General features: G+C 38.4%; 1 protein-coding gene across 3 annotated transcripts in view; it reads left to right on the top strand.

The window, feature by feature from the left end:
- Positions 1 to 24,910, top strand: part of NAA35 (N-alpha-acetyltransferase 35, NatC auxiliary subunit) — a 101,523-nt gene that overhangs the window by 19,191 nt on the left and 57,422 nt on the right. For all 3 annotated transcript variants that reach the window (XM_047754798.1, XM_047754797.1, XM_047754796.1), the window contains exons 4-6: positions 587 to 701; positions 1,510 to 1,584; positions 4,057 to 4,224. In XM_047754798.1, coding sequence (XP_047610754.1) covers positions 587 to 701; positions 1,510 to 1,584; positions 4,057 to 4,224 — 358 coding nt within the window. The remainder of the gene's footprint in view (positions 1 to 586; positions 702 to 1,509; positions 1,585 to 4,056; positions 4,225 to 24,910) is intronic.

Below are 24,910 nucleotides of genomic sequence, written 5' to 3'. Positions count from 1 at the left end.
AGGATCTGGCATTGCTGTGAGTTGTGGTGTAGGTCGCAGGTGCTACTGGGATCTGGTGTTGCGATGGCTGTGTCGTATTAGGCTGGCAGCAACAGCTCTGATTAGACCCCTCGCCTGGGAACTTCCATATGCTGCAGGTGTGGTCCTAAAAAGACAAGTAAATAAATAAATAAACTTCTACTGTGTAAACTTTTTGAAGGAAAACAAAAAAACTTAATTGTTTTCATCCCCCATGGTGCATGTAAAACAATTCGAGTGACAAATAAATGGAAGAATTTTTGTGTTAAAGGAAGATTATCTAATTGAAATAGGAGTGATATCAAGTTGGGAAGACCAATTACATAGAATAGGGTAGTTATTTAAAATACTGTAATTGGAATTCCCTGGTGATTCAGCAAATTAAGGATTCAGTGTTGTCACAGCTGTGGCACAGGTTCGATCCCTGGCCCTGGATCTTCCACATGCCTTGGGCACAGCCAAAAAGAAAAAAATAAAATACTGTAATAATTTTTGTACCATTGTGGGAATCTAGGTAGGCTTACAGGTTCACAGACAATTTATAGAGTCAGTTTTTTTTTACTTACAGATTTGGTCTTTTTGAAGCCATGTCTGCCATTGAAATGATGGATCCCAAGATGGATGCGGGCATGATTGGAAACCAGGTTAATCGAAAAGTTCTCAATTTTGAGCAAGCTATCAAGGTAGTCACCATTGTGCATTTTGTGTTTTCTTTTATAGTTTGTTGTTCATGTGTTAAAACATTTGATTAATAATGGAAATTAAACTTAGTATTATTAAATGCATTTCAGGTATTTAAATAAGAGTTATCTGTGTCTATTGAAATTTTAATTGTTTATTGTCTTCCTTAAAATCTTCCTCCAAATTTGTGTGTGTGGTTTTTTTTTGTTTTGTTTTGTTTCGTTTGTTTTTTTTTTTTTTTTTTACTAATTTTTGAAGGCATTTGAGTATGTATTCAGATACCAGGCTAATTGGCCTAGGGATTAAATTTTTTGTATTAATATATTAAGTAAAATGCTTGTAGTGAACTAGAAATTTACTCAGAATTGATTTCAAAGTGCATTCGTAGTTGCCTTGGGGTTTAATTTTGCTTATTTTATGAAGAAAGATTTGATAAGTCCAGGAGTGTAGCTAGTCAGTTTCTAAGAGAAATTTCTTTTAAATGATTATTTTCTTTGTAAATAGTTTTGATTCATTAAAAATCTTCCTATGTATTAAGCTTAAAACTAATTTGGACTGTTGTTGCTTATTTGACTTTTTATTTCCTTATAAAGACCTTTATTCTGTCTCAAATTAGACTTTGATTTTTCATATTGAAAACCTGTTAAGATATATTATTTTTAAGAGTACAGAGTTAATTTGGCATCTTAGTTTTTATCAGATGATGAGATAGAGTTTTCTTAGGATTGATATTTTTATATATGTACTGTACATAGTAACCATACATACACTTTTTAGAAACTTATATGTCATATTTCACTTTCTTTTTAGGATGGCACCATTAAAATTAAAGACCTCACTTTGCCTGAATTGATAGGGATAATGGATACGTGTTTTTGCTGTTTGGTAAGAGTTAAAAATAATACCATTGATTAATTTAAAAACTGTGACTTACGAATTTAAACTTAGAAGGGCATACACCAGCATTGAATATGAAATATATGTAATACACGGCCTAGTAAGATGTACATAAGATTAGCAAACCAAGTTATGCTATAGGAAATAGCATTTTATCTTTATATCGGGGTGATTTTAGGTTCACATTTTCTGAGTGAGAGGACATTGTCTTTCCAAAGAAGGCAATGATATATAGCCATTACCCATAGTACCCTTTTTATTCTCAAGTTACCCAGGGCAGCAAATCTGCAATTAGAAGTTTCCATAAATAAGCATGAAATTGAACCAAAGAGAACTTTGAATTGGCTCTGGAGAAGTTTTTTCCCTAATCTAGGGTAAGTTGTAGTACACTGGCCATTTCCTACTTTGAAAAAAAATTTTTAATGATTTTTATATGTATGCTGGATAGGATGTCTTCCCTGCACAATGTTGTTTAACTGTGGGAAAATTCTCATTTGTACTGCCCCCCCCCTTTTATCTTTTTAGGGCCACATCCATGGCATATGGAGATTCCCAAGCTAGGGGTCTAATCAGAGCTATAGCCGTTGGCCTACACCACAGCCACAGCAACACCAGATCCAAGCTGCGTCTGTGACCTACACCACAGCTCACGGCAAGGCCAGATCCTTAACCCACTGAGCAAGGCCAGGGATTGAACCTGTGTCCTCATGGATACTAGTCAGATTCGTTTCCACTGAGCCACAATGGAACTCCCCTCCCTTTCCTTTAACTTTCTGACTGTCCCTTTCTTTTTTAAACTTGGTATTAAATTGTCCTTAGGAATAATGTAAAATTTCTTTTTTTTTTTTGTCTTTTTGTTGTTGTTGTTGTTGCTATTTCTTGGGCCGCTTCTGCGGCATATGGAGGTTCCCAGGCCAGGAGTTGAATCGGAGCTGCAGCCACCGGCCTACGCCAGAGCCACAGCAACGCGTGATCCGAGCCGCGTCTGCAACCTACACCACAGCTCACGGCAACGCCGGATCGTTAACCCACTGAGCAAGGGCAGGGACCGAACCCGCAACCTCATGGTTCCTAGTCGGATTCGTTAACCACTGTGCCACGATGGGAACTCCTAAAATTTCTTTATTTGTTCATCCGGTAAATATTCAGTGGTTGCCAGTGTCTATGGAATACTTCTGTTACGTTTTTGATGTGTGTATTTGTCACTTAGGTCTTACATCAGCTCTGTGAGATATCTGGTATCACTCTTAAATGTGTATCTAGGTTTCCATTGCTAGGAAGCGGCACAACCAGAATTCTGATCTTTCTTTATCCAAAGCTGTCTCTTCCCTCAGAGAAAATGTTTTATTACTCTTTAGCAGTTTATATTCCTCATGGAATAGGGTAAAAGACAAGAAGGAAAAATTTTGTCAAAAGTTGAGGCTCTTGGAGTATGGACTTTAGTAGGCAGATGGTTTTAGTCTGGAAAGTCTTCTGCACACTAGTAATTACACTAGTAGTAATACAAAATACACATCTTAATTAGAGCAGTTTTCATGTGCAGTTCTCATTTTGTAATGTAGTAGCATTTGTCTTGCTCTTGTGAAATTCTTGGACTTAATGTAAACCGTAACTTAACAAACGGGCAAATTATTTATGTTCTTTGATGCTGTTTCTCTATATTTAAGAGGAAAAAAATACCACCTTCCTCAGAGTATTGGAAAAAAATGAGATAAGATACATGAAAATACCTAGCACAGTACTTGAATATAATAATTACTCAGTTTTGGCCGCTGTTCTAGCTTCTAGCACATAGTACTTGGCCCATAGTAGTCCCTCAATAAAATAGTGTTGCATGATTATTTTTGTGTTTTAGAAAGATCCCTCTAGGGATATTGAAATAGAAGTATGAGGCAGGAAAACAATTGCATAGTTTTTTGCAGTAATCCAAGTGATAGGATGCTTTTGACTGGATTTGTAGTAGTCAGGATGAAGAAAAAAAGAGTTGAATGGCTAGGAACCTGGTTAATTCTGAAAGAATGCTTGCCATGTCCATACTTTCAGGTAATCAGATTTTTAATTCTTAAAATTTCAGTCGATAAAAGTGCATCCTCAATGTCTTTTCTGACCTTTTTAACCTTTTTTTTTTTTTTTTGCTTTTTAGGGCTGAACCCACAGTATATGAAAGTTCTGAGGCTAGGGGTTGAATCCGAGCTGCAGCTGCCAGCCTGCACCACAGCCACAGCAATGCCTGATCCTTAACCCACCAAATGAGGCCAGGGATGGAACCTGCATCCTCATGGATCCTAGTTGGGTTCATTAACTCTGAGCCACAGTGGGAACTCCCCTTTTAATCATCTTTTAAACTTAAGATCAATCATATTTATTTGGATTTGTAGCACTGTGGCTTTGACTTTTGCATCAGACTTTTCAGACTCTGTGTATTACTTTAAACATGTACATTCTTTTATGTCTTTATAGATAACATGGTTAGAAGGCCATTCCTTGGCACAGACAGTATTTACGTGCCTTTACATTCATAATCCAGACTTTATAGAAGATCCTGCTATGAAAGCTTTTGCTCTGGGAATCTTGAAAATCTGTGACATTGCGAGGGAAAAAGTAAATAAAGCTGCTGTTTTTGAAGAGGTAAGATTTTGTAATATAAGGACTCCTGAAGTGCCTTGACCACCTTATTCATGATGATGTATTTAAAGGATTATGTGATACATATTTTTTGAATATAGATAAAAACAGTTTTTTAAAGTAATGCTATTGGAGTTTACAAATATTTTGGCCAAAGTAATCCAGTTCTCTCCAAGAAAGGGCCTTTATCTTGTATGTGTTCTTTCTGTCAGTACCATTGGTTGAATATCCATTTATGTACAGAGGTACTTTGTTCTGGATGCTGTGGAAATTCACAAAGAAATAGAAGAAATAGCCTCGTCCCTCCACTCTCTTATAAATTGTAACACAGGAGTTATAATACCGCAGTCTTTGGATAAGAGGTAGCTAAGGAAAACAAAGTTACAAAGAATAATTCATAGTATAAATGTTTTCTTCCACTCAATACTAAGAATTTCAACCTAAGTATTGTGCATTTTAGACATAGAAAGATTTTTTCTTTTTATCATTAAAAAAAGATTTCAGATAGTGATACTTTAAGGGGAGATGTGATGGCATTTGAAATTATTAAGCGATTATTTTTATTTAATTCTTCTGTTTGTTGAAATTGTAAAGTTTCTTTTTACGCCGTTACTGATCCGAAATAAATATCTTAGGCTCCAGCAATGGTTCAGTGTAAAGCTTTTCTAAATTTATTTTGTGTTATGAAAATAATCAAATACATGCCTAATGTGATTTATACACTTGAATATGTAGCTCATGAGCTATTTAGGAAATACTCTGTACTTAGATACTCATTGGTTATTTAGCTACATGTTTGAATTGATATGTGGATCATTATGGAAAATCTTATCCATTTGGTTGGAATTTTTTAAAAGATGAGTTTGAGTTAATAATTGAGAAGAGACATACAAGTTATTTTAAGTACATTCTTGAAGTATACCTAAAAGGACATCAAAAATCAGTGGGTCAGAGAAAAGATTTATTTAACCAGTAGAACTGAAACAGTTGCTTAGCACTCTTGAAAATTAATTCATCGTTTTACATCTACCTTAGTCCGTTTGGGCTGCCACAACAGAATACTTTAGCCTGGGTGGCTTATCAACAATTTATTTCTCATAGTTCTGGAGGCTAAGAAGTCTTAGATCAAGGCAACAGCAGATTTGATCCCTGAAGAGGGCCTGCCTGCTGCTTCACCTTTAAGTATATATTTTGAGTGGATACATTCAGTCCGTTTATTGCAATTAATTGGTATGTTTTAAGTCTTAATCTATAGGTTCCTCCTCGTTTTTTATATTTTATTTTTTTTAAGGCTTACAACTTTTTGGTAAAGATCTCTGAGTTCTCCCAAAGGCCCACTTCCAAATGCTATCACATTGAGCATTAGAACTTCACATATGAATTTGGGAGTTGAGGGGAGTTAAAAACATTCAGTTTATAACATGATCAAAGTGAATTATAGATAGGTGAAATATTTTAAGTGTAAAAAGTTGTTACAAAAATCAGAAGACAGCTTGCAGAAATAAAATGACCCTTAAATATTTTAAGATGCTTAACCTTACTTTAGAAATGCAAATTGAAACTGTGAGATACCATTTTTTTTTTACCTGTTATTGGCAAAGATTAGAAATTTTTTATAGTATACCATGTTGATGAGGGTGGGAAAACAGGCACATGCCTGTGTGTGTGTATGTGAGAGAGAGAGGTGAGTAGTCATTGTTTCCCTCATTTTCATCTTTTTTAAAAAGTTTATTTGGAAATAATTTCAAAATAACAGCAGTTACAGTAACAGCACAAAGAACACCCAGATTCGGCTGTTTTTAACCTATTGTCCCATTTATTTTTTCACTTCTTCTCTCCACGTATGTATATACATTTTTTTTTTCCTGAACCATTGGAAAATAAGTTGTGTACATTATGACCTTCCCCGAAACCCCTCAGTATGCATCTCATAAGAAAAGGGTCCTTTTCTGTCATTTGGTTCAATAATGTCCTTCTTGGTATTTTCCCCCTGCAGTATGGGATCCAGTCTAGGATCATGTCCTGTATTTAGTTGCCTAGCTCTTTAGTGTCCTTTAATCCTCAGCAGTTCCTCAGCCCCATGACATTTAGTATTTTTAGAAATCACAGCCCTCTCCTACTTTGCCTTTTTTTTTTTTTAAATAAGAATGTTCCTCACTTGGGGTTTGTCTGCTTTCCTCGTGATTAGATTTAGATTATGCAGTCCTGGCTGGAGTATGATGAGTAATTGTGTCCTTCTTTTGGTATCACACCTGAGATGTACCATGTCCATCTCCTTCTCAGTGGTGCTGTGATTTTTATCACTCCATCAAGGTGTTTTCTGATTACTATATGGTTACTGTTTTTAATCTTATAGACATATTAAGCAGTCTGTAGGGAAACACTTTAAGATCATATAAATATCCTGCTCATTAAAATTCCCCCCCACATAGTTGGTATCCATTGATAATACTTGCTTAGCTTAATCTTTGCTGTGTTAGCTACAAAAATGATGATTTCGAACTTGCGTTCCGTCCATATTTATTAGGACAGGATTCCAGTAAAAGCAAGAGTCATACATTTTTGATAGGGGTATAAATTCATACAACTGTTTAAAAGAGCAGTTCGGTAATATCTGTAACAAAATTCATGTCTTTTTTCAGCAGTTTAACTTTTAGGAATTTAGGCTACAAATATATTTTTGCTTATACCCAAAGACCTGTGTACAAGGATTATAATATACACCAATTATAATATTGTTTGTAGTAACTAAAGTCTAGAAATTATTTAATGTCCATCAATAAGAGGCTCATTAAATAACACTACACTTGTATAGCCAAATATTGTCCACCCTTTACGAAAGAAGAGGTAGATTTACTTATGCAGGTAAGATTAGCTCTCCAAATTAATATAAGATAACTCAGGGGTAGAAAAGCATGCGCAGCTTGCTAACATTTTTGTTTTCTTTTTTTTTCAAGTGAGATAGGTTGTTAAATCTTATATAAGAATATTACTAGGGTAATGAAGATCAGAATGTATATCTGTATTGCTGAAATTTTTGTTATGTGCCTGTATTACCTCCTTTTTAAATAAAAAAATTTTTATGATAGAAGTAATTGCAATCAAAATTCTGCATGTTCTCAGGATAAAGGACTAAATAATGGGTAGAATCCTAAAGGAGAGGACTATTAAAGGAAAAAAATGGACAATAAATTAAGTAGCCTGTTCATGGCTGTAACGTTTTAAAAATTTAGGCTCAGGGAATTCCTTTTGTGGCTCAGCAGGTTATGAACCTGGCTAGTATCCATGAGGATGCAGGTTCGATCCCTGGCCTCACTCAGGGGGTTAAGAATTCAGTGTTTTGGTGAGCTGTGGTGTAGGCCAGCAGCTGTAGCTCCAACTCAACCTCTAGATTGGAAATCTGCACCTCCCCCGCAAAAAAAATAAAATAAAATAAAATTTAGGCTCAGTGTAATCCAAGAAAAACAAAATAATTAGTTTTCATCTACAAATTTTTTTAAAGAGAATATTCAGTGTTGTTAAGGATGCAGTGTAAGATGGCACTTTGGTTTTTTGCTAGTGGGCGTATGCATTAGCACAGCCGTTTTGGTCCATATATCAGGAATCTTAACATGTTGATAACCATTTTAACTAGTTAGTTAACCTCTAAAATTCAGCCATAAAGAAATTATTAGATGTGGACACTTTATACCCAAATACATTAAAGGTCTGAATGAATAGAAGCACTCTTCCCACTTACCTGCATAGTGGCCTCTATTTTGCTGCCTTTCTTCCTTTTTTTTTTTTTTTTTGGCTATTTCTTGGGCCGCTCCCGTGGCATATGGAGGTTCCCAGGCTAGGGGTCAAATTGGAGCTGCAGCTGCCAAGCCTATGTCAGAGCCACAGCAACGCGGGATCCAAGCCACGTCTGCAACCTACACCACAGCTCACGGCAACGCCAGATTGTTAACCCACTGAGCAAGGCCAGGGACTGAACCCGCAACCTCATGGTTCCTAGTCGGATTCGTTAACCACTGCGCCACGAAGGGAACTCCATGCCTTTCTATTATGTAAGTAAACTTTCTGTCCTCTTATATAAAGGTGACCCCTTCTGCTTTTGCATAAGATCCCCTATTCTGTTTTACATTTGAAGATACTGCTCTAGCAGTTCTCACCTCGGTCCCTTGCATAATGAGTTTGTTGCTCTACTGGATCATTCCCATCACCATACCAACATGCTTTACTTATGTTCCTCTGTGTTATAAATCCCATTTCATGGCATAACCTTGTGCTTTAGCTTCTGCCCTAGATCGCAGTTCTTCTTTACAGTCAGTATCCTAAGAGGTATCCATACCCACTGTCTCTGGTTCCCTCCTCTTTTCTTTGTTAATCTACTCCACTCAGACTTTGAAATGTGTAGGTTCCACAAACTTAATGTTTGTCAGAGACCCAGTGGTTAATGTTTGGTCCTAAACTTGATCTTTAAGAAGATTTTGACATAGTTGATCACTCCATCTTTGAGACAAAAGATTATTTTCTTGGCTTTTGATAATGTTCTTTATACTGGTTTCGCACCTAATCGATTGCTCTAGTTTGTCATCTCATTCTCTAAACTGGTATCCAGTAGGAATATAATATAATCCACATGCATAATTTAAATTGTTCTAGTGGCCATGGGGGAAATTAATTTTAGTGACATTTTATTTATTTAGCACAATGTATCAAAAATAATATTTCAGTATATAATCAATATGGAGTAAACCAACACATAGTATTAGCCCAGTCTGTTTTTCATATAGTATTACTACCCACTTCTGTGTAAAGGTGGGCAAGACACTAATGGTAGCATATTCTCTGCCTACCACTTAGACTTTAGAAATGGGGGAAGACGTTGTGGCTCAGTGGTTAACGAATCCAACTAGGAACCATGAGGTTGCAGGTTCAATCCCTGGCCTCGATCAGTGGGTTAAGGATCCAGCGTTGCCATGAGCTGTGGTGTAGGTTGCAGATTCGACTTGGGTCCCACATTGCTGTGGCTGTGGCCGTAGGCTGGCGGCTACAGTGCTGATTAGACCCCTAGCCAGGGAACCTCCATATGCTGCAGGGGCGGCCCTCGAAAAGACAAAAGAAAGAAATGGGGGAAGAGACAAACAATTTACAAAACAGGAAATGCACATGGCTTACAAAATTATGGGAAAAGAATTTTTAAACAACACATTAGTAATTCAAAAATGTATATTAAAACCAGATGTATATTTTTTTTGTCCTTTGAAAGTATAAATTTGAGACAACCTGAAACTTGTCACAGAACAATAAAACAGACACTCCTTTTCACTGTTGGGAAGAGTATAAATTGGTCCAAATATTTGGGGGGAAATTAATGAAATATTTTGTATTTTTTATACTAAATATTCTCAATCTGATATATATTGCATATCCCAGTTTGGACTAGTCTCATTTCAAGTGCTCAGCAGTTATGCAGCACACAGCTCTAAATACTGCGGTGGCTCAGGCTTAGTCTTTACACCTCTTGGTCTATACTGTCTATGATCTTATGCAGTTTTATATTTTAAAATTCTCTCTTTGCTAATGAGGCCAACTTTATATTTTTAAACTCGACTTGTTTCCTAAATCTCATACTCATGTATACTGCTAGCTATTCTATATTCGCACTTGGGTGTCAAGCATAACATTTCCAAAATGAAGCTGCTGAATTTCCCCTTTGCTTCCAACTTCTTTCTTCTGCAGTCTTCTCAGTCTCAGCACATGGAACTCCGTTATTCCCCTTGTGCAGACCAGAAGCCTGGAGTCATCCTTAACTCTTCTTTTTCTCCCACACCCCACATCTAAACCTTCAGGAAGTCCTCGGCAAACTGCATCCTGCAGACCAATCCTGCTGCCTGTGTTTTTATGATCCTTAAACTAAGATTTTTTTTTTTGCCTTTTAAATGATTACGTTTAAATTGCTATTGAAGTACCTACTCAGTATTCTCCATTTTGCCATTTGGCCTGTACATTCATGCATGCATAAAATCTGGCCCTTAACAAGTTTTTTTTAATTATCATTGATTTACAGTGTTCTGTCAATTTCTGCTGTACAGCAAAGTGACCCAGTCATATATATATATATATATGACTGGGTGTGTGTGTGTGTGTGTGTGTGTATATACTGGGTGTGACACACATGCATATATATACACACACACATATGTATATATGTATATATATGTATATATATGTGTGTGTATATATATATATATATATATATATATATATACACACACTGCTTTTTCTCAGGCTATCCTCCACATGTTCCATCACAATTGATTAGATGTAGTTCCCTCATTGCTTATCTACTCCAAATGCTAACCCCAAACTCCCAGTCTGTCCCACACCCTCCCCCTCAGCAACCACAGGTCTGTTCTCCATGTCCATGAATTTCTTTTCAGTAGATAGGTTCATTTGTGCCATGTATTAGATTCCAGATATAAGTGATATCATATGGTACTTGTCTTTCTCTTTCTGACTTACTTCACCTCGTATGAGAGTCTTCAGTTCCATCCATGTTGCTGTAAATGACATCATTTTGTTCCTTTTTATGGCTAAGTAGTATTCCATTGTGTATTTGTACTACATCTTATTAATCCATTCGTTTGTCAACGGATATTTAGGTGTTTCTATGTCTTAGTTATTGTGAATAGTTTTACAGTGAACATAGGAGTGCATGTATCTTTTTCAGTGAAAGTTTTGTCCAGATACATGCCCAGGAGTGGGATTGCTGGATCATATGGTAGGGTTTTTTTTTTGTTTTTTTGTCATTTTGCCATTTCTTGGGCCGCTCCCACAGCATATGGAGATTCCCAGGCTAGGGGTCCAATCAGAGCTGTAGCTGCCACCCTACGCCAGAGCCACAGCAACGTGGGATCCAAGCTGCATCTGCGACCTATACCACAGCTCACGGCAACGCTGGATCCTTAACCCACTGAGCAAGGCCAGGGATTGAACCCACAACCTCATGGTTCCTAGTTGGATTCTTTAACCACTGAGCCACAACGGGAACTCCCATATGGTAGTTCTATATTTAGTTTTCTGAGTTACCTCCATCCTGTTTTCCATAGTGGTTGTACCATAGTGGTTTACATGCCTGCCAACGGTGTCGGAGGGCTGCCTTTTCTCTGCACCTTCTGCAGCATTTGTTACTTGTAGACTTGCTAATTATGGCCATTCTGGCCAGTACAAAGTGGTACCTCAAAGTTTTGCTTTGCATCTCTCCAATAATTAGTGATGTTGACCATTTTTGCATGTGCCTGTAGGCCATCTGGATGTCTTCTTTGGAGAAATGTCTATTCAGGTCTTTGGCCCATTTTTCAGATCGGTTGCTTGTTTTTTTGCCGTTGAGTTTTTGAGTTGGTTGAGATTAAGCCCTTGTCGGTTGCATCATTTAAAACTATTTCCTCCCTTCCATAGGTTGTCTTTTTGGTTATTCTTTGGTTTCCTTTGCTGTGCAAAAGTTTGTAACTTTGATTAGGTCCCATTGGTTTATTTTTGTTTTTACTTCTGTTGCCTTGGGAGACCTAAGAAAACATTTCTACAGTTGATATCAGAAAATGTTTTGCCTATGGTGTCTTAAGTTTAAATCTTTAAGCTGTTTTGAGTTTTGAGTTTATTTTTGTGCATGGTGTGAGGGTGTGTTCCACTTTCATTTTATATATATATATATATATATATGGCTGTCCAGTTTTCCCAGCACCACTTCATGAAGAGACTTTTTCCCACTTTATATTGTCTCCTCTGTCGAAGATTAATTGACCGTAGGTGTCAGAGTTTATTTCTGGGTTCTCTATTCTGTTCCATTGGTCTGTATGTCTGTTTTTGTACCAATACCATACCATCTTGATTACTGTAGCTTTGTAATATTGTCTGAAGTCTGGGAGAGTTATGCCTCCTGCTCAGTTTTTGTTCCTCAGAATTGCTTTAGCAATTCTGGGTCTTTTATGGTTCCATATAAATTTTTGGATTGTTTTGTTCTAGTTCTGTGAAAATGTCATTGGTTATTGGGGAAATAACTATTAAAAAATAATAATCATGATAAATGTCATTGGGGAGTTCCTGTCGTGGCACAGCAGAAGCGAATCTGACTAGGAACCATGAGGTTGCGGGTTCAATCCCTGACCTCGCTCAGTGGGTTAAGGATCCGGTGTTGCCGCAAGCTGTGGTATAGGTCACAGATGCAGCCCAGATCTGGCATGGCTGTGGTATAGGCCAGCAGCTGTAGCTCTGATTGGACCCGTAGCCTGGGTGTGGCCCTAAAAAGACAGGGGAAAAAAAAAGTCATTGGTAATTTGATAGGAATTTCATTGAATCTGTAGATTGCTTTGGGTAAGGTAGTATGGCCATTTTAGTGACGATAATTCTTCCAATCCAGGAGCATGGAATATCTTTCCATTTCTTTGAATCCTCTTTAATTTCCTTGATTAATATTTTTATAGTTCTCAGTATATAAGTCTTTCACTTCCTTGGTCAGGTTTATTCTTAGGTATTTAATTTTTGGGGGTGTGATTTTTTTTTTTATATTCTTTTTCTAATGTCTCATTGTTAGTATACAAAAATGCAACCAATTTCAGAATGTTAATCTTATATCCTGCTACTTTGCTGAATTCATTGATCAATTTGAGTAATTTTTGTGTGGAGTCCTTAGAGTTTTCTTTAGTGTCATGTCATCTGCATAAAGTGACAGTTTTACCTCTTCTCCTCCAATTTGGATACCTTTAATTTCTTTTGTCTGATTGCTGTAGCTGTTGAATAAAAGTGGTGAGAGGTAGCATCCTTGTCTTCCAGATTTTAACAGGAAGGCTTTCAGCTTTTCTCCGTTGAGTATTATATTGGCTGTGGGTTTCATAAAATGGCTTTTATTATGTTAATGTATGTTCCCTCTCTACCCACTTTGGTAAGAATTTTTATCAAGAATGGATGTTGGATTTTGCAGATCTTTCTCTGCATCTGTTGAGATGATCATATGGGTTTTGACCTTTCTTTTGTTCATGTGTATGACTTTGATTGCTTTGTATATGTTGAACCATCCCTGTGAACTTGGGATGAATCCCATTTGGTCATGGTGTATGATCTTTTTTATATGTTGCTGGATTCGGTTGGCTAAAACTTTGTTGAGAGTTTTTGTGTCTATATTCATCAAAAATACTGGCCTATAATTTTTTTTTTTGGGGGGGGGGACTTTTTAGGGCCACGCCTGTGGCATGTGGAGATTCCCAGCCTAGGGGTCCAATCAGAGCTACAGCTGCTGGCCTACACCACAGCCACAGCAATGCCAGATCAAAGCCACATCTGCAACCTACACCACAGCTCACAGCATTGCCGGATCCTTAACCCCCTGAGCAAGGCCAGAGATGGAACCTGTGTCCTCATGGATGCTAGTCACATTTGTTTCTGCTGAGCCATGACGGGAACTCCTAATTTTCTTTTTTGGTAGTATCTTTGTTTTTGGTATTAGGGTAATGGTGGCTTCACAGAATGTCTTTGGGATTATTCCTTCTTCTTCAGCCTTTTGGAAAAGCTTAAGAAGGATGGGTATAAGTTCTTTGCATGTTTGGTGGAATTCTCCTGTGAAGCCATCCGGTCCTGGACTTTTGTTTGTAGCGAGTGTTTTAATTACATATTCAATTTCATTTCTAGTGATCAGTCTGTTCAATTCATTCAGTTTTGACAGGCTGTATATCTTTATAAAGTTGTCCACTTCTGTTAGCATGTTATTGTTCGTAGTATTCTCTTAGGATTTTTTGTATTTCTGCAGTATCCATTGAGATTTCTCCTTTTTCATTCTAATTTTGTTTGTATGAGTTCTTTTTCTCTTCTTGGTAAGTCTGGCCCGGGATTTGTCAATTTTGTTTACCCTTTCAAAGAACCAACTCTTGGTTTTGTTGATTTTTTTTTTTCTATTGCTTTTAGAATCTATTTTATTCATTTCCTCTCTGATCTTTATGATACCTTTCCTTATCCTGAATTTAGGATTTTTTTTGTTCTTCTTTTTCTAATTCTTTAGGTAGTAGGTTAAGTTGTTGATTTGAGATTTTTCTTTTTGAGGAAGGCCTGTATTGCTATGAACTCCCCTGTGCAGCATCCCATAGATTTTTAATGGTTGTGTTTTCATTATCATTTGTCTTGAGTTATTTTTTATTTTCCCTTTTGATTTCCTTATTGACCCATCGGTTTTTTAGTAACATGTTGGTTAATCTCCATATAGTCAGTTTTTTTCTCATTTCTTTTGCTGTGGTTGATTTCTAGTTTCATGCCATTTTGGTCAGAGAAAATACTTGAAATAATTTCTGTAGTCTTAAATTTGTCAAGGTAATTTTCATGCCTGAGTCTGTAGTCAAGTGTTCCATGTGCACTTGAATGTATATTCTGATTTTTTTTTTTTTTATGTATAATGTCCTGAAAATATCAGTTAAATGTAACTTTTCTATTGTGTCATTTAGGATCTCTGTGCCTTATTGATTTTCTGTCTAGAGGATCTGTCCATTGATGTGAGTGGGGTGTTAAAGTCTATTACTGTATTCCCATCAGTTTCTCCTCTTATGTCTTTTAGTATTTGTTGTATGTATCTGGGTGCTCCTATATTAGGGGCATATATATTGACAATTGTAATATCCTCCTCATTTTTTTTTTTTTTTGGTCTTTTTGGGGTCACACCCATGGCACATGGAGGTTCCCAGGCCAGGGGTCAAATCAAAGCTCCAGCTTCACAGGATAGCCACAGCAACACAGGATCCGAGGTGCATCTGCAACCTATACCACAGCTCATGGCAACGCCAGATCCCCAACCCACTGAGCAAGGCCAGGGATCAAACCCGAGTCCCTATGAATGCCAGTCAGATTCGTTAACTGCTGAGCTGCACATTTTTCCCTTTTAGAACTTTGAATATATCTTGCCACTCTCTTCTGGTCTGTAGTGTTTCTGTAGAGAAATCAGCTGATAGCCTTATGGGGGTTCCTGTATAACCAAGTCTTTGTTTTTCTCTTGCTGCTTTTAGAATCCTCTCTTTAACTTTTGCCATTTTTATTATAATATGTCTTGGTGTGGGCCTTTTTGGGTTCAACTTGTTTGGTCGAAACCTCTGTGCTTCCTGTATCTTAATGTCTGTTTCCTTTAGATTTGGAAAGTTTTCAGACATAATTTCCCGAAATATATTTTCAATCCCCTTTGCTTTTTCTTCTCCTTCTGGAATCCCTATTAGGCCTAGATTGGCCTGCTTTATATTATCCCATAGATCTCTTATATTGATTTCATGCTTTTTCATTTGGTTTTCTGTCTGCTGTCCTGACTGAGTGATTTCCATTGTTTTCTTGCAAGTCACTGATTTGTTGCTCTGTACTACTCATTGGGCTCTTCAGTACCTTTAGCTTACTTTGTGTCTCTGCAAATGAATAATGAATTGCCTTTTCTTTTCTTTTGGTCTTTGTGTCCTTTTAGGGCCACCCCTGTCTTTTTAGGGCTGTACCCGTGGCATATGGAGGTTACCAGGCTAGGGGTCCAGTTGGAGCTGTAGCTGCCGGCCTATGCCAGAGCCACAGCAACACGGGATCTGAGCTGCATCTTCGACCTACACCACAGCTCACGGCATTGAGTGGGGCCAGAGATTGAGCCCACATCCTCATGGATGCCAGTCGGGCTTGCTAACTGCTGAGCTGTGACGGGAACTCCTGCAGATGAATTTTCTAATTTTTCTTGGATCCTCATGTTTTCTAGCTCATTTCTAAAGTAGTCTGTGTACTCTGGTTTCTCTTCAGATTGAACAAATCTTTCACCTTCTACTGAAGTAGTTTGCGTTATTATTCACATTCACTCTTAATTCCTTCAGTATTTACCTATCTCCTTTTCGAATTTGGTGTCTGTTAGACTGCAGAAGTCGGTTTTACTGTTTGCTCCTTCAGGTGACTTCTCCTGTTCTTTTAGCTGGGAATTGTGCCTGATCTTATTTATTTTGTTTATATTTTTCTTATTCTTTGAGTTTAGGGAAACCAACTACTGTAGTCTTGGAGGGCTGTTTATATGTGAGAGTGCTCCTGGGTATTTTGTGAGGGCTAACTATTTATTTTTGGCGTGAGGGGTTGGATGCTTGCTGTCTCTTTCCTCAGTGTGTGCAGGCTGTTGTTCCCTTGATAGGGAGCATTTGGCAGTGGCAGCAGCAGGGCATGTACATTCCCAGGGGAGTGAGAGCAACAACGGGTGGTGCTCTGTTGCAGTGCCTTCCTTTGTGGTGCCCTCTGAGGTGACTGGGGCTGCAGGGGGTGCCTTTTCAAGGACCCTTAGTGGAGTCAGGCCATGCCCATCTCTGGAGTCAGAGATGACTACAGTGGTTTGCCCCCGCTGCCTATAGACCACACTAGAAGAGCCCCATCAGGCTTAGCCATGCAGGAGGTGCCGCCGCCCATAGCCAGTGCAGGAGGGACTGTCACCCATAACCCGCACCAGAGACTCCTCATTGCTTGCAGCTTTGCCCTCCCCAACAGTGGTGCCTTGTTTCTCCTATGGGTCCAGACCTCCTCCCAGGTACTCTCAGCTGTGGCGCTCAGCTCCCCAGCCCTTTGCGCAGCACTCCCTAGCTCCCTCAGGCTGTCTCCACACTGTCAAACCTATCCTCTCCCCAGAACTGGCCTCTGGAGCCTGAGTTTCAGCACCCAGCCCCTGCCTGAGCAGCTCAGGCTGTGGTGTCTGGAGGCAGTGGTACTGATGGTCTTTGTGGCTCTCACTCTGTTTTGCTTTCCTCATTCCAGCTGCTGTGCTTTTCTCTGTGACTTTGAGGTCCCTCCGTCTCAGCTGATCTCCCTGTTGGTTAAGTGGCTTCCCAGTGTGTTCAGTTCCTCTCTTTTTTTTTCTTTTGCTCTTCCCAGTCATGTGGAGGGTTTCTTGCCCTTTTTGGAGGTTTAGGGTCTTCTGCCAGCATTCAGTGAGAATCAATCTACATATAGATGGGTTTGTTTTTTTTTTTTCATGTGGGAGAAAGTGAGCGCCATGTCTTATTCCTCTTCCATCTTGATTCTGCCTGAAATCTGGCCCTTCAAGAGAAAAATTGACTATCCTTAACCTGTACTATCTACCAATTAGCATATAGGGGACATTGTGGCAGGTTCTAGAAATAGAATGATAGGCATGTCACTTTGCTGTGCAAGGTGAGGATGTGAGTCTAAGAGCTCCAGAGGATGTGAGTCTTAGACATCCAGTTCCCTTATTCCTATAGCTCCATGTCTTAACCTTCATAGGTCTCTGATTCCTCTAATTCCTGGATGCTTTTTTTGGTTTTTGTTTGTCATTGGCGTCAGTTTAGGTTTTTTTCACTCACATAGTCAGTTTTCTTTTGTCCAGTTACTTTGCATTTTCCAAAAATTGCCTTCTGCTGTCTTGAATGTTGCCTTCCGTTTTCATGATCCTCTTTGTCCTTTGGAGTTCAAACTTGATTTCAAGAGGTGTAGTGGAAATACCACATTTAAACAGAAGTCCAGCATTTCTACTGCCTGCATGATAAAATTCAAAACCCTTAAGAGTAACTCTATTGGTGATCTGGCCTCAACCTTATTAGTCATTTTTTATTACTTTTTAATTTTTTTATTTGAGTTACATAGAATACAGCATTATATGACTTTAAGTAGTAGCATGTTGATTTGTTCGCACTGTGGCTCAGTGGTTAATGAATCTGACTAGCATCCATGAGAATGCAGGTTCAGTCCCCACCCTTGCTCAGTGGGTTCAGAATCCAGCATTGTCGTGAGCTGTGATGAGCCGGTGCGGCTCACGTCTAGCGTTGCTGTGGCTGTGGTGTAGGCCAGCAGCTACAGCTCCGATTCAGCCCCTAGCCTGGGAACCTCCATATGCCACAGGCGCGGCCCTAAAAAGCAAAAAAAAAAAAAGGAGTATAGCATGTTGATTTGATACTTTTTTTTATTGCAAAGCGATTGCCGTAGTAGCATTAGCTATCACCTCTATTGCATCACATAATTATCATTTCTTCTAGTGTTAGGAAATATTAAAATGTCTCTTAATAAGTAAAATGTTTATAACATGATTTTGTTGTCTCTAATCACTGTACTGTATATTAGGTGTCCAGGACTTAGTGATGTACTCGTTGCTAGTTCATAGCCTTAAACATCTTCGCAATCACCAGTCCCTTGTAAATATCACTTTACTCTCTGCTTTTACGATTTTGTTTTTTCAGATTTCACATATGAGAGGGATCATATAGTATTTGTCTTTCTATGTCAGACTTTTCTCACTTAGCATAATGTTCTCAAAATCTATTTGTGTTGTTGCAAGTGGCAGAATTTCTCTGTTTTCTTATGGCTGAATATTACTATATAAAAATACCACATCTTCTTTATTTGTTTATTTATTGACAGACACTTAGGTTGTTTTCATACCTTGGCTCTTGAGAATAATGCTGCAGTGAACATGGGAGTGCATGTCTTTTCAGTTACCTGTCTTCATTTCCTTTGAATACACACATACCCATAAGTGGGATTACTGGATTAGATGGTAGTTATAATTTTTTAATTTTTTTGAGTAATCTCCATACTGTTAAAAAAAACAAAAAACAAAAACAAATCTCCATACTGTTCCCCACAGCAGCTGAACCAGTTTATAGTCCCCCCAGCAGTGCACAAGAGTTGCTGTTTCTTCACATCCTTGCCAGCATTCGTTATCTGATGTCTTTATGGTGATCACCATTCTTACAGGTGTGAGGTACTTACTATAGGCATACCTCAGAGATATTGCACATATGGTTCCAGGCCGCCACAATAAAGTGAATAGTGCAGTAAAGTGAGTCACACACATTTTTTTGCTTCCCAGTGCATGTTAAAGTTATGTTTATTATCCTGTAGTCTATTAAGTATGCAATAGCATTACGTCAAAAAAAAAAAGTACATAGCTTTTTAAAAACTTTATTGCTAAAAAAGAAATGCTAAACATCATCTGTCAATGCAGGGTTGCCACAGACCTTCAACTTGTTTAAAACAAAACAAAACAAAACCAGTATCTGTGAAGTAAAGTAAGATACAATAGGAATTCCCATTGTGGCTCAGCAGATTAAGAACCCAATGTAGTCTCTGTGAGGATGTGGGTCGATCCCTGGCCTCGTTCAGTGGGTTAGGGAACTGGTATTGCTGTGAGCTGAGGTGTAGGTCACAGATGCAGCTCGGATCCCCTGTTGCTACGGCTATGGCATAGGCCTCAGCCACACTCCAACTGACCCCTAGCCTGGGAACGTCCCTTTGCCATAGGTGTGGCCATAAAAAGAAGAAAGAAAAAAAAAATACAATGAAACTGGATATGCCTACTCACCTCTTTCTTCTCCCCCTGGCATTTTATTCTTCAGCAGGTCCTATGTATTATTCTCTTTCATTATCCCATGTTTGTGCCTAGGATTTTCCTTCTGACTCTTATGCCTTTTCTCTTCTCCTTACGCTTTTAGGGCAGAGTTCTGTTGTCTTTAAACTTGGATCCCATATCCTGACTTACCCAGATAGACTTTAGTTTTGTTCTCTGCCATTCTTTAGCATGTTCTTGTCTTAGCTGGTGTCTGTACATGCTGGTTTACATGGAACAGTCCTGCTTGGCACCTTTCATCCTGGTATGATTGTGATAGCATCTCCTTTTACTCTCAGTAGTACAGCAGTTTGAATATGGATGTGATGTTTGGAGGTATTGCTTCATTTTGTGAACACAAAGTGACATATGTAAAAATCTAATAAACTCTTAGGATAGTGGAACTGAAAGATTACCTGTAATATTTTTAATATTCATGTTATTTGGCATGTTCTAAATCTGCATCACATAAGTCAGCATAGTTGGATTTTTCTCTTATTTAAAGCCAAACATATTTCTTTTCTTTCTTTCTTTCTTTCTTTCTTTCTTTGTTGCTGCTCCTGCAGCATGCAGAAGTTCCCAGGCCAAGGATCAAACCCATGCCACAGCAGTGACCCAGGCTACAGCATTGAACACCGGATCCTTAACCTGCTAGGGCCACCAGGGAACTCTGCTGAATATATTTTTAATACAACAATAAATAAATGAAATCCTAAAAGTTACTGGTTTGCCTGGCAAAGAGTAAAACACTGTTATCCATTTGGTCTGTCTTTCCAAATATTTTCTATGATATGTACCTCTTTGTGTGTTTTACTTTACATGATGGAATTATGTAGACTGTTGGCAACTTACATTTTCCCACAAAGCGTAGAGACCAGGTTTCTGTGTATACCAACACGTGTAAGTAGGTCTACCTCATTGTTTTTATTTGCATAGCCATCATGTTGAGGATACAGGTTTTGAAGAATTATTTCTGGCAGAGGTCAGCAAAGGATGCTAAAACTAGTAGACAAAAATATATTGAGACATAAGATTTGTACCTAGCCTTGGTGTATTTTCACACAAGGTTTTTATTAGTTACAGAGAAAATGATTAAGTTTACGTGAAGAAACTTGGCAGACATTTAGCTAAGAGCTAAATGGTCAGAATTAACATCACCAGTAATAAGTCAGCACCATGTATCTTGAGATGACCATGTATCTTGTAATCTAAGGACACAACATCACTTCTGTGGTATTCTATCAGATATGACATTAATTTAATTTTGGAAAAACATAAAACAAACCCACATTGAGAGACACCCACAAAATAACTTTGGCTTGTATTGTTCCAAAATGTCAGAGCGTGAAATATAAGGACGAAGGAAATGTTCCCAGTTAGAGAGACCCAGTTTCCTGATTTGGTAATTGTGCTGTGATTATGTAAGAAAATGGTTTTTGTTTTTAGTGAAGAACTCTGGTATTTAGAAAGGGATATCATAGTCTGCAACATAGTCTCAAAGGTTTCAGGAGAAAAAAATAAGAGAATTATAATGTAAATGTGATTTAATGTTATCATTTAACATTATGGGTATTATGGGTGGAGGGAATATGGGACTTCTCTACTATTTCTGTAATCTGAATTTTTTCCCAAGTAAAAGTTAAAAAAGCCTTTGGGGAATGAGACCTGAGTTTGTGTTCTTACTCTGTCACTTACTACTTTGTGGAAATTGAACCTTTCTATGCCTCAGTTTCCTGATTTATAAGAATGTAGTTTTGGGGAGTTCCCATCATGGCTCAGTGGTTAACAAATCCGACTAGGAACCATGAGGTTGTGAGTTCGATCCCTGGCCTTGCTCAGTGGGTCAAGGATCTAGCGTTGCCGTGAGCTGTGGTGTAGGTCACAGACGCATTTTGGATCCCGTGTTGCTGTGGTACAGGCTGGTAGCTGCAGCTCCAAGTGCACCCCTAGCCTAGGAACCTCCACATGCCACAGGTGCAGCCCTAGAAAAGACCAACAACAACAAAAAAAATGTAGCTTTTAAAAGTCCCCACCTCAGAGTTCCCTGGCGGCTTAGCTGGCTGGGGATTGGTATTGTCCCTGCTGTGGCGCAGGTTTGATCCCGGGCTTGGGTATTTTCGCATGCCACAGGCACAGCCAAAAGGAAAAAAGTACCCACCTCAGAGCATTATTGTGAAAATTAACAACATTAATACAAATAAAATGTTTAGCACGGTACCCGACACATAATAAGCACTTAATGTTAGTTAGTAGTAGCAGTAGTAGTATTCGTACTCCACTGTATGAACATTAAATTACAAGCCACTTACTAATGAACATTAAATTGTTTCAAGCCCTAATCTGAATTATCTGTTCATATGTTTTACCCTTTCTTGTACCCTTATCATGTTACCCAGTATCTAGTATGTGGTATATAGATACTCAAATTTTAGTTGAATGAATCAGAGTATTTCAGGAGCTCCTGAAATCTTTATGTAAAGTATTTTATCTGTGAAGTGAATACTTAAAGCAATAATAAGTCAACTGATACATTGTGACTGTTTTAGAAGAGGTTGAAACAGCTGTACTTTATTTATTAGGATATTATTAGTACAATCAAGATTACCACTTTGGTGAAGTCATTCGATTCCAATACAAGGTGCTCTGTTATAGTTATGATTGTAAATACTTTATCATCCTAAATTTCTTTGCGGAGCTGTATTGTTTTAAATGCTGTGTTTTATTCCACCCTAAATATACCTGATGACTTGCTGCGGCTATATCTTGGTAGTATTGTAAAGATAATTGTGAAGTACAATAAAGAACAGGGGTATATCTGTCAAGACGTCTTCTGTTGCTGACTCTGTGATGGCAGTGATAGTATTTTAGCATTGTATCCCTGGTATTTAGTCCACACCAGCCATCATAAGGTGCTTAGAAAATGATTTGGGAATGCGTAAATAAATTACTTACTCAGAAAATCTTGACGTCCCACAAGCACACCATCCTATCCTGTGATATGGTAGTGTCCTACTTACTTGGGTTCCCTATTCCCCTAACCCTCGTTTCCACAGAGACCTCCAATTCATAGGTGCTGTTGCTTTTTTTTTCTCTATTGCTTTCCTCATGTCCTCATTTCCGTGGCCTAGTTAGTGCTGAAATAACTTTTTCAAACACCTTTTCCCCTCATATCTCATAATTTGTCATTTATCTGGCAAAATCCCAACCTCCTGCCTACTTGCTGCTTGCACCCAAACAACAGAAGGCAGCTAGAAAAAAATTTACATCTGTGTATCCGTTCTCACTTTAATTTTAGGACTGCAATTCTCAAATGGGCACTCAACGCTAGAGACAGTCCTGTTTTACAACATCTCTGTAGTGAACCTGCTTTTTAGTCTCTGAGGTAACATTTTCTCATCTTTTACTTCTCACGACTCCAGATGCCAGCTCTGACTGTCAGCTTTCTTTCTATTTTAATGAACTATTAGATACAATTATTTATAACTTAAAAGTACCCCATCGGAGTTCCCATGGTGGCACAGCGGGAACGAATTATGAACCATGAGGTTGCAGGTTTGATCCCCGGCCTCGCTCAGTGGGTTAAGGATCTGGCATGGCTGTGGTGTAGGCTGGCGGCTACAGCTCCAATAGGACCCCTAACCTGGGAACCTCCATGTGCCACAGGTGTGGCCCTAAAAAGACAAAAAATAAAATAAATAAAAGTACCCCATCTTCTCATTATCACAAGTGCTAACCTATGATGATGATATCCATACACTCTGTCTTAGACTGAAAGTCTCCCTGTGACAGTCTAAGCTCAGCCCCTCCAGCCTACTACAGTTAGTAACTCTTCTATTCTTCACTACCAGATTATTCTTATTGCCATGTAAACATATTTTAATATCATTCAATTTCAAACAAAACACCATCGTTCCCTTGATCCCTTATTATTTACAGTCTCATTTCTCTGCTACCCTACATGTACCAGAAGTTCTTGAATGAGCTGTTAACACTTATTTTACCTTCTCTTTCATTATCTTCACACACACACACACACTCCAGTTGGACATTCTTCTCTGCCACTGCACAGAAACTGGTTTTAGTAAGGTCCTTAATGATATCCATCTTGCTAAATCCAGTGTTCTCTTGCCTCCCTTTTTAGCTCGTTGGCTTCACTGGACTCAGTTGACTGCTCTTTGAAATACTTGCTTGTTATCTTGCTGATATGACAGTCTCTTGGATTTCATTCTCCCTCACTGGTTAGTCCATTTCCTGTGCTTGCTACTCTTAGATGCTCCAGTTCTCTTAGGCTCTCCCTAGGTTGACTTTCTCTGGTTTCATGGCTTTTAATACCAACTATAATCTGATGAAATCCAAATTTATATCTCTAGTCCAGATTTCCTCCTCTGACTTCCAGACTTAAGCAAGTGTCTTTCTAAAGTCTTCACTTGGCCAAAGAAATTACAAGTAATACCGTGAAATTTGTACTCCATTTCTGTGCTTAAACGTTCTTCTCTCAACCTGTCTCATCTGAGTAAATGGGATTATCATTTACCAGTTGCTCCGACCAAAAAACCTAAAAATGATCCTTGATTGTAGTGTTAGTTATGTCATATTAATTCCTCAGCATAGCGTGTTAGCTTTACCTTTTAAGTGTATCTTGATTTCAACATCATTTCCAGTTATAATCTCAGTCCCAGTCACCATCAGGTCGTGCTTGGACTATCCGATGGTGTCCAATATCTGGTCTCCCTGATTTCACTTTTGACTTTTTCTTTTTCTTTTTTTTGCCGCACCTGCAGCATATGGAAGTCCCTGGGCCAGGAATCAAATCTGAGCTGCAGCTGCGACTTATGCCACAGCTGTTGCAACACTGGATCCTCAGCCTGCTTGCGCCACAGCAGGAACTCCACTTTCACTTTGATTTTTGTCCTTGAGTCCACAAAGTTTCAGTAGTGATATTTTAATGGCAGCATATTCTTACATAACTCCTCAGCTTCAGTATGCCAGTGATTAGATTAAGTTCTTGTTACTGAGGTATGTATTTAATATGCAGACCTATAATATTCTCCCAGATTAATGCTTTTCCTTAGACTCTTCCTGGGAGTGGCGAAGGGTGTTTTATCTATACAGTGTTGGCCTACCTAATTTTTTTAAAACTTGATAACATTTTAAAATCTCATGATTTTATATCAAATTAGGTTTTTGTTCTGAAAAACTAGGAGACTGTACAGACTAGCTCTGTATTCACTCATGGCCACGATGGGATAAGTAGTGGCCTGCTTAATGCCAGATGAGAACATATACTTAGATGTTCTCCCATTTGCCAGTCTCAACTCTCTCCAGTATGTCTTG

Source organism: Phacochoerus africanus, chromosome 12 (assembly GCF_016906955.1).
Source record: "Phacochoerus africanus isolate WHEZ1 chromosome 12, ROS_Pafr_v1, whole genome shotgun sequence".
NCBI classification, from domain to species: Eukaryota; Metazoa; Chordata; class Mammalia; order Artiodactyla; family Suidae; genus Phacochoerus; species Phacochoerus africanus.
Note: the sequence above shows the minus strand (reverse complement) of the source record. Positions and strands in the feature narration are given on the sequence as shown.